Source organism: Quercus lobata, chromosome 2 (assembly GCF_001633185.2).
Source record: "Quercus lobata isolate SW786 chromosome 2, ValleyOak3.0 Primary Assembly, whole genome shotgun sequence".
Taxonomy (NCBI): domain Eukaryota; kingdom Viridiplantae; phylum Streptophyta; class Magnoliopsida; order Fagales; family Fagaceae; genus Quercus; species Quercus lobata.
The window spans coordinates 99,952,814-99,971,105 of record NC_044905.1 but is presented as its reverse complement, the minus strand read 5'-3'; the positions used below and the strand labels follow the sequence as shown (position 1 = coordinate 99,971,105).

The following is an 18,292-nucleotide window of genomic DNA, read 5'->3' as shown; positions in this document are numbered from 1 at the left end:
TTGGCAAGTTCGATGGGGTTATGGAAAATGATAGTGTGGCCTATGGACAGCAATGTGCAAACTGTTTCTTCTCAATTGCAGGGTAAGCAATGATTTCTAATCCAGTTGTTAAGCGTACTCTGCCAATTTTACGCTATGAAATATTTGAATATCATTCTCATTGATCTCAAGAGTATCATTCCAAATCTCATCAATCGTCTTCCAGTGAATGAGTTTAACAACATCAATGAGTTGACACGAAGACTAAGATAGAGAGGTTCTAGCCATTTAGGTATATGTTATGAGTTTGGATATGTGTTGCTTTGGTTTTAGCATTATCTTGAATTTCAGCTTTATTTTTTATGGGATCTTAGATTTTAGCTTTGATTTCTTGGATTACTTTACTTGAATTTATACTATGCATTCAGAGTTTTGTAGGCTTTTATTAATCCATAACTTGTTAAGTCACCAATTGGAGTAGAAAGACAAATTATAGAGTAGTCGAATTGCTATTACTTTTTTTCTTTTTGATGAACGAATAGCTATTACTTTGTACTCTTTATGTTAATATTTTTTATTTTTCATTTATCCCAATTCTAAAACCTTAAATGAATTGTTCATTCAGGTATAATAACATTTGCAAGTCTGGTTTTACTAGATTATTTCCATCTAGATGTCCTATCGTTAGAAACCTCAAGTAAAAATGAGGAATAGACTGTGCATTCATCTATTACATCCTTGGTAGAATTAGATATTATGGATCCCCTCTTTTAGAAATATGACATTGGAGAAAACCCAATACCTCAATCTTGGCTTTAAATATCTTGTATGTGATAATTAATTAATTCTTAAGCTATTACGGGAAATTATTGTGTACTCATGGAGTACCATAAATGCGTACTCCCTCTTCTCACATGAATGGTGGGACCCACTATTCATGTGAGAAGAGAGAGTATGTATTTATGCACTACAAAAAACAAAGGCTATAGCAGCGTTTGAAAAACGCAATTATAGACCCTAAAAACGCAGCCATAGGCTATGAGCTGCGTTTCTATAGCCACATTTTCAAATGCAGCCTATCCTGCACGACAATAGCCCCCCTGCAGGGACCTATGGCCGCTTTTTTATAAACGTGGCTACAGGTACCCATATAGCTGTGTTTTTTCACCCCCTATAGGCTGAGACTTATAGCCTTTTTTTTACCCCCTATTACTTTATCACAAGCGTTTTGTTCCTTATGTTTACATGATAATTAAATTTTATTTTCATTTTCACAAAATTCAGCTAGAATAATTTTTTTCAACAAAAAAAAAAAAGATAGTAAACATAAACAAGTTAATAAATTTTAGGGACCAATAGTATATATTGGCCTAAATAAAAGCATCATGGTTCTAATTAAATTAATAAATAAAAGTATTTTTTTACTTTGTGTGGGAAAATTCAGCTAGAATAATTATTTTCAACAAAAAAAAAAGATAGTAAACATAAACAAGTTAATAAATTTTAGGGACCAATAGTATATATTGGCCTAAATGAAAGTATCATGGTTCTAAATTAAAAAATAAAAGTATTTTTTACTTTGTGTGGGTTACACATTAGATAATTAATAAAAGATAGTTTCTCAAAATAAACCTAACTCAACATCTTGAGAAACAATATTAGGTTGGACAACAACTTGCAAGGCAACAAATCCTAAAATTAGGCGTCAATCAACCTACTTCAAGTTTGGAGTCTTATTGTTGCAGTTCTAATACAATTTCTTCGGCACTTAATGGGTTACTTTCTGTTCTTCACCTCTCATCTCAAATGGCACAAGTTGCAGGTTGAACAAAGTCTATGACAGCATTGCTTCCTAAAATTTTGAATGTTCTTAGCTTAATTTTGGTGATAATGGTCATTAATTTCTTTGGAAGAAAGAAAATCATATTGACAACCTTGGTTTTAATCTTTTTTAGTGTAATTGGCTTAGGCCTCCTACTTGGTAAAATGGGTGGAGTGGGAGAATCTGAGATAGTCAAAAAAAGGAGTTTGGCGAATTGTCTTAAATCATAACATGAACATATACATAATAATTGTTATGTTTATTCCCAAATTATTTTTTCAAAATATTTCAGAGTCAAATATATTATGTTCCTTATGTTCATACATGATAAATTTTATTCTCATTCTCACAAAATTTAGCTAAAATAACTTTTTCAACCAAAAAAAAAAAAAAACGATAGTAAACACAAACAAGTTAATAAATTTTAGGAACCAATAGTGTATATTGGCCTAAATGAAAGTATCATGATTCTAAATAAATAAATAAAAGTATTTTTTTTTTACTTTGTGTGGGTTACACACTAGTTAATTAAAAAAATATAGTTTCTCAAAATAAACTTACCCCTGACATCTTGAGAAACAATATTAGTTGGACAACAACAACTTGCAAGGCAAGAAATCCTTAATGAGGTGCCAACCAACCTCCCTTAAGTTTGGAGTCTTCTTGTTGCAGCTCTAATGCAACTTTTGCAGCATTTACGGCACGGGGTTATAATGATATTTGACCTCTCGTCATAAACGACACAAGATGCAGGTTTAACAAAGTTCGTGACCGCATTGCATTACTTCCTAAAATTTTGGATATTCTTAACTCAATTTTGGTGATCATGCTCATTAAATCCAATTTTGTACCACGTGTCTATCTAACTTTTTAATTTTTGTGGCAAGTGAATTATTGGATACAAAAACTGATGAGTTTAAATCCAATTAAATTCTAAATCATATATATATATATATATATATGGTTTAAAAATGTGTATGCAATACCATGTATAAATTGAACATCTTATCAAAAAATGATATAATTTAAACCATGTAATTGTAATTGTTTTTAATTATACATGTACATATGCACGGAGTAACAAACTAGTACATAAAAATTGTTATGTTTATTATTGATTTTTTTTCAAAATATATCAGTAAAATATTTTATGTTCCTTATGTTTATATGTGATAAATTTTATTTCATATGTAAAAAATTCATCTAGAATAAGTTTTTCAACAAAAAAAATGATAATAAACATAAACACGTAAATAAATTTTAGGGACCAATAGTGGATATTGGCCTAAATGAAAGTATCATGATTTTAAATACAATTTTTTGTTTTAAATTATTTATTCATCTGTTCATTTTTTATATGTTAAATTAGATGTTACATTAGATTATGACAACATAAACACAATACTTCTTCTTTTTTCAAAAAAAAAAAATTCTCTATTTTTTTCCCTTAGGAATTGTACTCTTGGTTTTTTTTTTTTTTTTAAGGAAAAAGAGTTACAATCTTTTATTTTTCCCTTTCTTTTTTTATTTTTAATTTTATTTTTGTTGAGTTTTATTAATTTTTTAAATATGTTTTTGGTGTTTTTTATTGTATTGTTTTGATTTTGGTACAGTAGAAATTATATATATTACATTTGTGATTGTTCCTATAATAAATAAAACTATGATTATGAATTACATTGTTATTTATTAAATTAGTCCAAATTTGTTTTTAAAAAAATTAATGACATCATCATAAAAATATAATCACGTGCAACGTGCGGGATCCGCAACTAGTAAAATTATAAACAATGGTAATTGTCCTAAAAAATTTATTAAAATTTAAGCAATTGTAAAATACATAAAAAATTGTAAAACAACCAATTCATAGTTACTAACAATTAAAGTAAGAGATTAATCTATATATTCAAATTTTGAAACTAAAAAAAAAAAAAAATTGAGAGATAGAGGTGAAAAAAAAAATTGATGTTTTACTACTTTAGTACCATACAGTACTGTTGTTTTGGTGCAAAGTTTGAGTTTGACAGGCTGTAACTAAAAGTGGCCATTTTTTGGTGCAAAGTATGAGTTTGAAAGGAAGGAATTTGGATTAATGGGGGGGGGGGGGGGTTGGGGTTCATGAATATTGGTCAAAGTGGACACATGCCTAAATTAGCCATTTTTTGGTGCAAAGTATGAGTTTGAAAGGAAGGAATTTGGATTAATGGGGGGGGGGGGGGGTTGGGGTTCATGAATATTGGTCAAAGTGGACACATGCCTAAATTAAAAATAAAGGTAAGAGTTTGGTGGCCATTTTTTTCAGTGTCGGGCTAATTGATAAAAGTGGGAGGAGTTATTTTAGTAACGTACACCAAAAAATATCACAATATGATTACAGTAAATTAAGGTATTAATACATTATAGGTCAAAATAAAATAAAATAAATTATTTTAGGATTCATCTCAACTAAAAATAACAGTGTTGTGAAAATATTGCGAAATTTTATTGTGTCTCTAGACTTTCTTAAGTGGGAGATTTTTTTTTTTTTAATTTTTTTAATATTAGGGTACAATTTGTGTATATTAGAAATGGGAAAATGTTTCTTTGTTTTACTATTTTAACTAGGGTTGTCCAACCCACCCATGGACCCGGCCCACCCACACTGACTGATCAAGTCGATCCGAAAACCACCTTATTCGACTGTTGTGACTTTTTGTGGCTGTTTACGTCCTTTAAAACCCGATTTTAGTGGGTTGGTTGGCAGATCATTGCATCAAAACCTTATTCCAACTGACCTGACCGATCTCCACCACCAAAATGTAGGAAAAACATAATTTGTATCGCATACAAAACATTTGTAGCGGAAAATTAACGAATCTACTTCATTCATAATTGATAACATGTACTATGTAAATTTCAGAATTTAAGAACAAGAGAGCGTACCTTGGTGTAGTGAAATTCAAAATCAAAGATTAGAAGTACTTGGAAACACTTTTAATCTTCACTCCAATTCCATTTATGCCCAAGAAGTGTGGTCTTTCAATCAGTTTATAAGTATATGTTCAAGGGAGAATAAAAAAGTGGCTTACACTCACATACACACTATTTTCATACATTACTAAATTTTGTGTGTTTCTCTCTTTATATATAACTGATTATCTAATTGAGCTATCCTTTTAAGACATTCCAATTGAGCTTTAGTATGTGGCTTGGAGTGGGACCAAAATGGACAAATAAGACACTAACTTCAATGGGTTTTAGGCCTTTCTATCAACTCTTGACAAGTCCAAAATTACCATTAATTATATTTAATATCACTATATAAATATAATTACACTCTAAGTCTTATTAATAAATTATATCTCAAGACTTTATTATACATACAACCCCTTCATTAAAATATTCGTAGTAATACAAAGTCATGAATGTTGACTGCCACTTTGAAAATTACTACATCTTAATTCTTGAGTACCCGGTCTAATCCTTTAACTTATTCATTGTATATTTATGAAACCTATTAAACTTATCTCAAGAGAATATTTTATATCTCCGTTAAGAGATTATGAATTCCATCTTGATAATATATGTTCCTTCAATATTAAATATGGCTGTCCAACATACTGAGATTGTGATCGTGACTTTAGATCTCACTCCTGATATATCAAAGCAATCTACATTTCATGATCAAGTTCATTATTCTCTCAGGATTGAAAGTTCATCTAAATAGAAGTCGCGAGATTTATTATTCATTTGACAGTCGTTAGTAGAATAATAAATCTCACAGTGGTCCAGTTCAATATGTCTTAACGCTTAAAACATATTAATATATCAACTAAAAGTCTCCACTTCCATGATCAAGACAAATCATCTTAGTATTATAGTCTTCACAGAAGAAATGTCCAATTTCATCACCGACTACGAACTAAAATTCTAAATTTACAAAGAACTTGTGATTTATATCTTTTGTGACTAAATCATATAAATCACATATTATGCATCTCATGGACTATATGATAATGTCTAAATATTCATGTTGTCATTATTTTAGATAATAATAAAACAACTTTATTAATCACAACATAATATCATACATAATGTCATACATAGCATCATACAATAGGATTTAAAGGGCACATATCCAAACACAAAAGGCCTCTTTTCTCAACCGTATAAGTAATTCCTCAATTAGATCTCGCTAGTTCCAGCGAGATCTCATTGAGATCCGACGAGATCTTGTGTAGATCTAACAAGATCTCATTAGATATGGAGAATTTTGACTAGATTCGGCGGATTCGAGGCTATATCCAACGAGTTTTGGCCAGATCTCCTCCTCCCTAACTTCGACTGGGACCAACCGCCGTCCAATGCAGACCCAACCAGTCCGACCCAACTCCTTCACCAATTTGTGGCAGGTTTGGAAAATCTCCCCTCGATTTGGTTGAGTTGGTTATAGGTTGGGCACAGACCCGACCTAAACTAGCCTGTGGACACCCCTAATTTTAACGTCAAGAAGGGCAAAAAGCTACACTAATAGAAGTATATAGATGGTTTTTCGCCGGGGGGGGGGGGGGGGGGGGAGACACCCCCACCTTTGGCTCCGCCCCTGCTAGCTAGTGTGATAATGTTTAAGGTTTATTCTTCTTTTGAACAGTGGTAACTGTAAACTTTTTTTTTTTTTTTTTTTTCACTTCATGACCAATATAATAGAAGTATATAAATTCCATGCATGAACTTTCATTAATCATAGCTCTCCCACAGTGCACAACAAACTTCTCAGCAGCTTCAGGATCAGCATAGATTTAGCAGTACTCCAGAGTCCAGACAATTGTTTGAGTCGCCTAACCTACCTAGCCTAACACAGCCAACCTGCAAGCCTTAAATTCAAATCCTTAACTAATGACATAGAATCCTGTCCATAATAGAAACCTTAGATGGAATACAAATCCACATATATATCTCCACCTAACATCATTGATAATGGTCTTTACTAGCTTTCCCTCTGTCAAAATGTATTCGTTCAGTTTACCATCTTTTGATGGAGTGGGCGATAGAGTTTACACAACTTCCCAGCAAGAAATCATTAGCTACGTACTCATCAAACAAAGCACCTCACTTCCTCCAATTTCCTGAATAGAAAACATACGTATATTAGAAAAAACAAGAGAGCTAGCTAGGTTGACCTTTGAGAATAAGAAGACAACTTATCTCTCTCCTTATTGGTATTGATCTCTGCCTTTCGCTTGCTTCTTCGTTTTTCTGGTTAAAAAACATGAGATCTGAATAATGGAGTTCATGCAGTTCCTCTATATTAACTTCCTATCATCCTTACTTACACATTAGCAAAAAGGAAAAATATGCAACCACGCCACAATCATTTATTGAAATTAAATTGGGTTAGGTTTTTTTCTTAGTTATAATATAAAACTAGTCGCTAACCCGTGAATAGCACGGGAACCTACCTATTTGTGAGGTAGACTAAAATAATTTTATAAAGCCTTAAATTGACTAAGAAACTACACCATTACATGATTTATTCTTCTATGACTTCAATTTGTGTTACAATTTGATGAAGAAATCGTTACTTGAACGTGCAATGGCTTATAAAAAATTTGTCAGACAATTTCAAATACAGTAAAAAATAACTCAAAAATTCAAATATTAAAACTTCTGAAAGACCAAAAAATATTAAAGAATCAAATGATTCACTGCTTAGAAATTATTGAAACAAAACAAAATATATATGACTAAAAAATAGAAAAATATAAGAAAAAAATTGGGTTACATTCAAAAGAATAATCCATGGCTATAGGTTTGCACCCTATCATAAAATATCACATTAGTGAAGTAGAGAGATAATAATAATAATAATAATAATAATAATAACATCAATGTTTGAGTTTGAGTTTGAGTTTAAGTTGGACTTGTTAGAGAGATAGAGTTTTACTCCTTGTTAAGTTTAATCTGAAAGAAAACAAAAAATAAAGTAAATAACAAAAGGGTACGCTAAAACGAACTTGAGAACTGGTTACCTTTGTTTTACTTTTTAATTCTTAGCACCAAACAAATTGCCAATCTAATTTTAAGAATGAAATACAACTTTAAAAAAACTATAAAATCGAGCATTGTAAACAATCAAATCAACAGTTAAAAATATTTTAAGAAATAAATCTCTATCAAAACGTAAAAGTAAATAACATTATACTTTCAAATTTCACAGTTTTAACAAAGTGACAAATCCTTCATACATTTTCAAACAGAACCACTTAGGAGAAACAAATGTAGTCAAATATACCACTCTGTTTGTTTCAACATTAACGTTTTCTGGAAAATGGTTCATTTTTCAAAGAGCATTTTCTAGAAAACTGTCTTATTTTCCAGTGTTTGGTAACGACCTTGAAAATGCGCTTAAGAATGTTCTCTGGTGTTTGATATGCAATTTTTTTTAAAATATTTCTTGTATAATTTAAAACATGTATATTATGTAAACTAACTAATGTAATCATTATAAATAAAAAACCAAGAATGAATTTGGTTTTCATACTAATTAATCTAAAATTTTGACAATAGATACAATCAAAATTAATTAGTTGTCAAATTTCATGATCTCTACCACACATCTTGCTCATATATATAGACAGTAACGTACGTACACACACACACACACACACATATCAACCTTTTGTCTACTATGGTCAACCACAAGTCTTCAATATTACTCTAAATTATGTATTTACATAATATACTGCATAATATATCATCACTACATAGTATCTGCCAACAAAAAATGTATTTGCCAACAAATGCAATTCTCCTAAACAATTATCATTCATTATATAACAATATTATTAGTCCACGGTAAAGATTGTCCCATGTAAAAGCAATTTAGAGCGATATAGGTACTATGTTTAAAATTTTCATCTTTTACTTCTTTCATTCTTTCTTCTTCTCCTTCTATTGTTATTATTATTATTATTATTATTATTATTATTTTTGCACTTTATGTACGAAAAAGAAGTAACTTTTGCCTGGAATCCATCAAATCGAAAATTTCTTAGAAAAAAGAAAATCGAGCTTGAAATTCAAAGCAAAGAATTGGGATTTTGGTAGAGAGGAATGAAATAATTACAGCTAAAAATTTGTTCTCCTTTGCAAATTGGAGCTATTGATTGATCAGTGAAGTAAAGAAAAATCTAATCAGAGAATTGTGTTACAGAGGGGAAGAGAAACATGGAGAAAAGAGATAAGAGAGACAGTTAAAGAGAGAGATCTATGGGAAGAGGAGAGACCAGAGTTAGTGACGGTGAGGGTGTGAGGAGAGAAAAAGCAAAGAGAAGAGAGAAAAAGTGAGAAAACTTACCATGAGAGAGAGAAGGCGCCAAAAAATTATGTTTCCCACGGCTATAGACGAAGATAATATTTATAGGAGATGCAACACATGAGAGAAAGATTGTTTTCCAAAAAAAAAAAAATTGGAAAACAGCTTATAGAAATTAAGCCTTATTTTTATTAGAGTTTTCCGTTGACCAAAGATAGTTTTCTATTGACCAGGTTTTTTTTGTGCTACCAAACACTGGAAAATGTGGAAAACTATCTTTACAGAAGGTTTTCCAGCAAAACAAACAGAGCGGGTATTCAGAAAACTGTATCAATAGGATCAAGTTTCCAAATCTAAGTAACAGATGATAAAACCACTCAGGTTTATTAAAAATATATATTATTAATATATACGAAAATTATAGCTTCTTCTAAACTATTTATTCATAACCAATTCAGATGCGAGCATAATGGATAGTATTACCTAGATATAGTCTTCTCGTTCTTCTTCTAGCCATCCTTCAGAACCTTATCTCGAATTTGGTGTGGCACCAACATATTTGAGTCACTGATCTCTTTTAAATTAGAACAGATTTCGATTCCCTTGTCCAGTACAGCAAACTTGGAATGAGTTTTTTGCTTCCTAGATCTTCTATTAACTTTTGTTGGACATGCTTTTGATTCTCTCATCTACTCTTTGCTATCTAGGCATATTGAGAAATTAATAATAGATAACAGGAAAAAATACTCAATATCAAAGCATCATAAATAAGGGGGTGGGAAATAATTGCATCAAGCATTTAGAAAAGAAAAAAAAAATCTATAGGGCTAAATCCACATTTGCATGTGTGTTTAACCATTGTCATTCCACAGTTGCCACATTGCAATGAAATTTTCAATGTTAGACATGAAATCAATGTCTATGGAAATTTGGAAGCCCTACCAAAAAGGTAAGCTTAAACAAAGAAACCAAGATTTTGAATAAGAAATTTAACAAAGACCAAGTGATCAAAGATACCCATTGACAAAAAAAAGATTTAATAATAATAATCACATATCAAAATTTGGATTTCCAAAAGACACGAATTCAAAATAACCATTTCCAAAAATACTCTCTGCTCCCTACACTAATAGGAAATACCTGTTAACTTACTATTACATTAAGCAGAATAACATGTTTTTTCTTTTTTAACTGTACATGAGGTATAAGTTTAAGTGGGTATTTATCCTACGTGGCATAACATGAAACATTTTAATAAACCAGCAGCTTAACTGTTAGTATTATAACAGGGGGGGCATTATTGAATCAATTTGGTTCCTTCCCTTTATATCTACAACTTTGTATCTTCCACTTTTTAAAATTTTGAAAAATGCAGCAAAAACATGCATGTGCAGAATTTGGTGAGAAGCAAAAAAAAAAAAAAAAAAAACTTGTAATGTCGAATGCTCATAGGACCAAGACTAAATTGGTTTAAAATGTAAATTCAATGTTCAGCAAGCATTTGATTGTAATTTAAGCGGTTTATTTTTTATTTTATTTTTTTTTTATAGTAAGAGGCTTTCAAATGGTGTTGTAGCAGTAAAAGTTAAAATTTTAAGATTACTGAAACGATGTATCAATAATCTGCATATCAATAATCATGAACATATATAAAACTGATTTAGGAGTAAGCATTGTTTTAAGAAAATAACTCACTCAGAAAAGATGGATTGTGGATAGGAATTTCGAAGCTAATGAAACAATCTATGCTTGATCTGCACACACACACACACACAAAAAAAAAAAAAAAAAAAAAAAAAAGAGAGAGAAAATTAGAGGAGCAATGAAGCGTGACTGGAGATATAGATGAGAGAAGCGGATGATAGATGGGTGAGGAAATACCATTTGATGTGAATGTCATAGGCAACAGAGAAGATTATCATTTTTATATATGTGTGAAAAAAAATGTAAACTTTCTTTAATTGCTAAGATTAGCATTCCTTTTTCTTTTTCTTTTTGAAGGAGGGGGGGGGGGGGATATATTAGCATTCCTAAGATAAGTATTTGAATTAAAAAAAAAAAAAAAAAAAGGTCGCATCAAATACCAAGCATAAAATTTAAAATAAGAACAATAGTAAAAACCTTAATATTGTTCACATTTATTTCTTTTCCAGTACAATTCCAGCAACAAATGAAGCATCAAATTAATAACGTTTCACACATTTTTTACTGTTTAGTTTCTAACAAATTCAAAAACTCAAACTTTGCTCATTCAATCAGTCCCTAATTGAACCAAAAACAAATTCCAATTTCCCTCATCATTCCCCCACTTAATCCTCCATTTTCTCAACCAATCAAAAACCTCATTGTTTCTAATTACGCAAACTCAATAATCCCTTGAGTTATACTCTTTAAAGAAAAATAACAAATAAAAAAGCATATATAATCACAGCTTTCTTGGGAAAGAAACAGAGATGGAAAGCAAGAGAGAAAAAGTGAGTTAGGGCAAGAAGGAAAGAACCAAACAAACAATATCAAAATCTGAAATCTACAAATCATAACAGAAAATCCCAAAACATCTAAGCAAATATCTAAATCTATACCTATCCAACCAAAATACCCAAAAACTAAGTCATATTAAATACCCAGATATAAGAAAGGGGAAAAAAATAACCGGTGGCAGTTTCGACGATCTGATGATGGCAGGTAAATGGCCTGAATGGAGTTAATGGCACTTAGATTTCTCTTCCTCAATCTCAATTCCTGTGTGTGCTTGCGGTTTCTGTGTTCTGAGTCTGGCGAGGGAAAGGATGGTGGCGGAAAATCTGACAGTAATCGTATTTTGCCTCTTTCTCTTCTCTGTTTCTCTCTCCATGTCCCAGGCCTCATCGCCTCCCTCTATTTCCATCTCTGTGTGTATCGTATTTCTATCTCTCTTTCTCTGCTTCTTTCCCCGTTTCCTTGTCGCCTCTCTCTCTCTTTCATCGCCTCTCTATTTCGATCTGTGTGTATATGGAGGTGCAGCGAAGAATCGCAAGTTTGAGTCTGAATTTTGATTAGGAAATATGATTTGGGTTTTAGGGTCTGCGTTTTTTTTGTTTTTTTGTTTTGTGGATAAGCGGCGTGAAAGGGTGTCTTTTATTACGTTTTTTTTTTTTTTAATGTTTTTTTTTTTAACATTGTGCTGACGTGGAAATTTGTGAGAGCTTCAAAAGCTTTGGTTTTATATATATATATATATATATTGATTAGTCGCTAACCCTTGCTATGCACAGAAATCTACTTATTTGTGAGATAAACTAAAATAATTTTATAAAAAATTTAAGAAACTACACCATTGCATGATTTACTATTGTATAACTCCAATTTGTGTTATAATTTGATGAAGAAGCCATTGCTTGAAAGTGCAATGACTTACAAAAAAAATTTCAGACAGTTTCAGATACTACAAAAAAAAAAAAAAAAATTTCAAAAATTCATATATTAAAACTTCTAAAAAACCTAAAAATATTAAAGAATCAGATGATTCACTGCTTAGTAATTATTAAAACAAAACAAAATATAAGAGAAAGATGGGTTACATTCGAAAGAATAATTTCAATTATTGTAAGCTTTTTTATCTTGTAAAAAATGGCTAAAGAGAGTTTAGTGGTTCATGTACAAAAATTACTTTTTAAAAAATACATAAAAAAACCATAAAATAATTTTTTTTTTTTTTTTTTTTAACAAGGTAGAGAAGAAGAAAATAACAAAAGAAGAGCTCATACCTCCACTCAGCTTTAAAAAATATATATTGGGGTTTGCTTTACTTTTATAGTGTTCATGATTAACCTCGCAATTTTTGGAGATAAATTATCAATATTTGAATTTAAGTTTAAGTTGGACTTGTTAGAGAAATAGAGCTGCACTCCTTGTTAAGTTTGGACTTGGCTGTTGATATTGTTTAAAAAAAAATAATTTTGTTTTAAAAAAATGATAATGATGTGGCAAGCTTTGAAAAGATCAATAAAAAGTCAAAAGTTTTGGTTATATATATATATATATATTGATAGGCCAATAATGTATTGACCTCTTTGGTAACTTAATCAAATTAATTAGCCAAGTGAAATTAATTATATTCAATTACATGCAATAAGCATGGTAACACAAACAAATCACTAACTAAGTTAAATGCAGCGGAAAATAAATTTGACACAAGTGATTTGTTTACGAATGAGAAAAACCACCGAGACAAAACCTCACTAGGTGAATTTAAAGTCACTACTCCTGAAAATCCACTATTATCAAAACAAGTGGTTACAAGTAAAATGAATCTTAGTACCCGTGAGGGCCAGTTAATCAGGAGGTACTATTAAGGCTGTACTAATTGGGCCTGTGGCCCAATTCGAGGACATTAGTCAATTCGAGGATGTCCAAATAAGATTATAAGGGGAACGGAGTAAAGAGAAAAGTGGGATAATATGAGATAAATCCTACGAATATCCGAGAAGAAAAGCCATCTTGGCAACAAGGGTCCAAGGTCAGTAAGAGTATCATATCATCATGGACTTTCTTCGAAGTTACATCACAACTAAGAGTTGAACATTGGACAAGGGGTAAGAAAGGAGAAGGACAACAAATATCTTCAAAAGCTGCTACATCTGCATTAAATGCCTCCTAACCAACTCTCTGGCCACATTAATGTGAAGGTAATGCTTGAACAGTGGTCAAGCAACCTTACAGCTACTAGTTGATTGTTCTGGGAGGTGTTGGATGGGACAAAAAGGAGTTCCCAGAATCTAACCTACACGTGTATGGTAGGGATGATACCAAGATTGTAGTATATAGCATGAGAAGATGAACTAAAAAAAGGAGGAGAGTAATTAAGCAATTTTTTACGATAAAACTGTGAACTCTCGAACTTTGTTGATAAAACCAGACAATATACCATAAGCTCCTCAAGCTACTCCGAGGACAAATTTTCTCTTCTTACTTGTGTTAATAGCCTTAAATTAGCAAATCTTATCGTTTTTCTTCTTGAGTGGGTCTAGTTCTTTCATCCACGCTCTACAAATTTATTGTTTGGGCTTCTTGGGCTAAAACTCAATCCTATTTTAGGTCCAATCCAATTTCAATCTTTACAGTACCTAATACCAACCTACAGTTGAACCCTTACCCCAATACTTAATTGGACTTATGATGTAGTGACGATCTCTCCTTTCAATACACGACTCCCAGTACGTGACTAACCAATGATATACGGATCTCAGTACGTGACTAACTCCATAGCAATCCTTTGATTGTTGTAGTTGATTTGCAGCAGTTTCACATAAAAACACCAATAAGATCTTCAATGTTGGTTCAAGAGACTTTGCTTGGTTACAGAACCCAAAGACATACAAGAAACGCAGCAATAACTCTTTTTTCTATAGAAGAAGGCTAGGGTTTTCAAAAAGAAAACCTTATAAAGCTCTCTAAGGTTAGGTTTTTCTTTTTCCACCTCCTTTAAATAGGAGCTTAATGGGCTCTCCTATTCCAAATAGGTTTACACGAATCTTGGGCTTTCCTAATCCAAGAAGGATTTTACAAACCCACAAACCTTGGGTTTTTCTAGTCCTATAAGGATTATACAAACCCATAAACAAATAACCTTTTAAAATAAAAACGTTGTTGGCTATAGTCTGAATCCCTTAAGCTCGATAGATTGAGACATGTGTCAAGCTTTAATGAATCTTGACAGATCGAGCTTCTATCGAGGAGGTATCGAGACCTGTAGATTGCACTTTTCTTGAGTAGTTCTTGAGTAATCTTCATGTCTTCAATTTAACCACTTGTAATGATCATCTTGAACCTTCTTAGATTTACCCAAATACAAGTAAAGTGTGTTTTGTCAAAAGATATGTCAATTACATAAAAATATGTCCTTAACATATATATATATATATATATATATAGATAGAAAGAGAGAGAGAGAGAGAGAGGGAGAGAGAATATAGATTAGGGTTTCTTTCAAAACACTATTGACTCAATCAGGAACTATAGCCCATATTATATACTACCATTATTATACCTTGTTCTAGTAGAATAAGGATTCTTGTTTTTCTTGGTTAGATTAGGTAGAGACACAGGAGTACATGTATTCATAGTTTAGTTCCTTTTCACGTGTGTAAATCACTTGTTAGATAAATTGTTTTCATTAAATGCCAAATATTTTTTTTCTTTTTTGATGAAAAAAAAAATTATTTGGCATTTAATGAAAAAAAATTATCTAACAAGTGATTGACCATGTCAATAAAATTGTTTGAGAGATAGAGTTTCACTCCTTATTAAGTTTGAATTAAACAAATTTTTTTTTTTTTTTTAAATGATAATGATGAGTTTGAGTTTAAGTTGGACTTGTTAGAGAGATAAAATTCCACTTCTTGTTGAGTTTGGACTAAACAAAAATAATATTATTTGAATAAAATGATAATTTTATTTAAATATTGTGATGACATGAAAAATTGTGAGAACTTAGAGGCTTCGGTTTTATATATATATATATATATATATAATATAGATGGATAGATAGATAATTAAAAAAAAAGTTTTCATTTAATTCTTTACACCCATTATTATATAAATAAATAAATTTTATTATAATTTATACAATTGAGCATAACATTCCAATTTCATCACTATTAAGTATCAATCTTCTCAAAAAAAAATAATAATTAAATTTACCCAAAAATTTAAACTAAATCCCAAAATCTGAATTTTATATATATATATATATATATATATATATTAAAAAAAAATAAAAATAAAAACTGATACGGTTGGATCAAAATATTTGGGCTGAAATTTTGTCAACTTAAGTCAGAGTTAAGCTTTAAAAAAAATTAGAACCCAATCCAGTTCATCAAGACATATCGGAATTGTACGGTCATGGCTGTTTCAATACAAATAAAGGCCTAAGGCCATAAATTTTATTCGGCTTTTTTTTTACCATTTAAATCAAAATTAAATATTATTTATTTCACCTTCTAGATTGCATTTATTTTGTTTAAAAGTCGTTCTTTGCTTAGATTGCAAAATATAAATTAATTTTTTATATTTGGGTTTTATTTACAACTCGTTTACAATTTTTTAGAAGGGCAAGGTTTTTATGCAACTTGAATTGTGTGATTTTTATGTTAAAAAAGCCATCCACATAACCTAATATCTATATATATATATATAATCTATAATAGTAAAAGGCGTTTGACTATTAATTGACTTTTTAATATTTTGTAATAGAAATAGCTTTTTTAGTCTCACAATTTTTCACATTACCTTTTATTTATTTATTTATTATGTCAAATGAGAGTTTTAAATGACTACTATGACCGAAGAGTTTTAAACCGTAGCAATCTAGAAAACCTTTTAAAAGATAAACAAACTATACCATTCAGCAACTTGGGGAACTTCAACCAAACTGACCTACTATAATATATATACACTCTCTATGCGTTTTCTTTTGTTTCTACAAGTTCTTCATCCTCAAGTGTCAAGGTATCTTTTACTTTAATTTATCTTCATAATTACTTTTGTTTTTACTATTATTTCTGTAATATTTCGTATTTGTGTTTTTTTTCTTTTTTTAATTATTAACATTTGCTAACTATCTGCTTCATTGGTTAGCAATTAATTTAAATAAGTTGACTATAAGTATAGTGAGGTTCCATAAAAACTTCTAAAAAAAAAATTTTAAAAGAAAATTACCTTCTATCTTGGAATCCAAAGGCCAGACAGTATCTTGACCGACCTCACAAACTTATATATTAACAAAAAGCTCTTTCAAGATAAATCAATCCTCAATAACCTCACAATTACTTCAAAGAAAAAAAAAAAGAGTTTCATTGTGTTCGTGCATCACAAATACTTCATACCTCATACTTCAAAGAAAAACAGAAGCCCCTTCCTTCATTCACAATTTTCTTTATCAATTCAATATGGCACATGACATAAAGTGGTCAAAAGTTCAAGTTCTTGGAAAAGGATCCTACGGAACTGTGTATTTAGCAATTGCAAACCGAGTCGGTTCCGCCTTCTCCTCTCCTTTTTCTGGCCTGATAGCTATAAAGTCAGCGGTTTTTCAAAACTCTTTATCGCTTCAAAAGGAGGCCGAAATCTTGCAAGACTTGGTAGACTGCCCTGAGATTGTTCATTATTTTGGAAACGATTTGACTATTGAAAGTGGCGTAGGGTTCTATAACTTGCAGCTAGAGTATGCGTCAGGAGGCACCCTTGAAGATTTAATCAAGAAAACTGGAGGAAAATTAGTGGAATATGATGTGCAAAGGTATACTCGGATGATTGTTAAAGGGCTTCGCTGCATTCATGAAAAAGGTTACGTACATTGCGACCTGAAGCCAGCAAATATTCTTGTTTTTTGTTCCAAAGCTGGTAGAGGCAATGCTGTTAAGATTGCTGATTTTGGAATATCGAAAATTACGAGAGAGGAGTACGGTTTTGTGAAGAGAAAGTTTTGCTTTCGGGGAACTCCTATATATATGTCCCCAGAATCTGTTGCATTAGGTGAAATTGAAGCTCCTTTGGATATATGGTCTTTGGGATGTACAGTCATTGAGATGATTACTGGAAAGCATGTATGGAATTGTAAAGGTCTAGAAGACTTAATGTTTCAAATTGCTTTTGGAAAAGAGCCACCCAAAATACCCGAAACTATGTCAGAACATGGGAAAGATTTCTTGAGGAAGTGTTTTGTAAGAGATCCCAGAAAGAGGTGGACTGCTGAGATGCTACTGAACCATCCTTTTATCAGTGAAACTGAATGTTTGAAATCTACAAAAATCCGCCTTATTGGTTGTTCTTCATCAATTTCAAGGAGACTGTCTTCCTCAGAAACTTTGCTTCCTCCTCCTGGATTTTCTGCTTTTCCTTCAGTGCTGCCTGGGCATGCCCAGTATTATGGTAACTGGCAACTTGGATGGGGTTATGGAAAACGATAGTGTGGCCTATGGACAGCAATCTGCAAACTGTTTCTTCTCAATTGCAGGGTAAGCAGTGATCCAGAGGTTAAGCATTACTCTGGTAACTTTAAGCTATGGGGTGGTGGGCCCGCTTATGGGTTCGAATCAGTACGTTCTAAGAAGAAATATTTGAATATCAATCTCGTTGATCTCATGAGTATCATTACAAATCCCGTCAATCGTCTTCCAATGGATGAGTTTAACAACATCAATGAGTTGAAATGA

At 31.3% G+C, this 18,292-nt stretch overlaps 1 protein-coding gene across 1 annotated transcript; it reads left to right on the top strand.

Annotated features, from left to right (window-relative positions):
- Nucleotides 1-17,026: 17,026 nt before the first annotated feature.
- Nucleotides 17,027-18,292, top strand: LOC115974030 (mitogen-activated protein kinase kinase kinase 18-like). Its single transcript, XM_031094255.1, has 2 exons — nucleotides 17,027-18,000; nucleotides 18,094-18,292. Exons 1-2 carry the CDS (start codon nucleotides 17,027-17,029, stop codon nucleotides 18,290-18,292), a joined length of 1,173 nt encoding a protein of 390 aa, XP_030950115.1.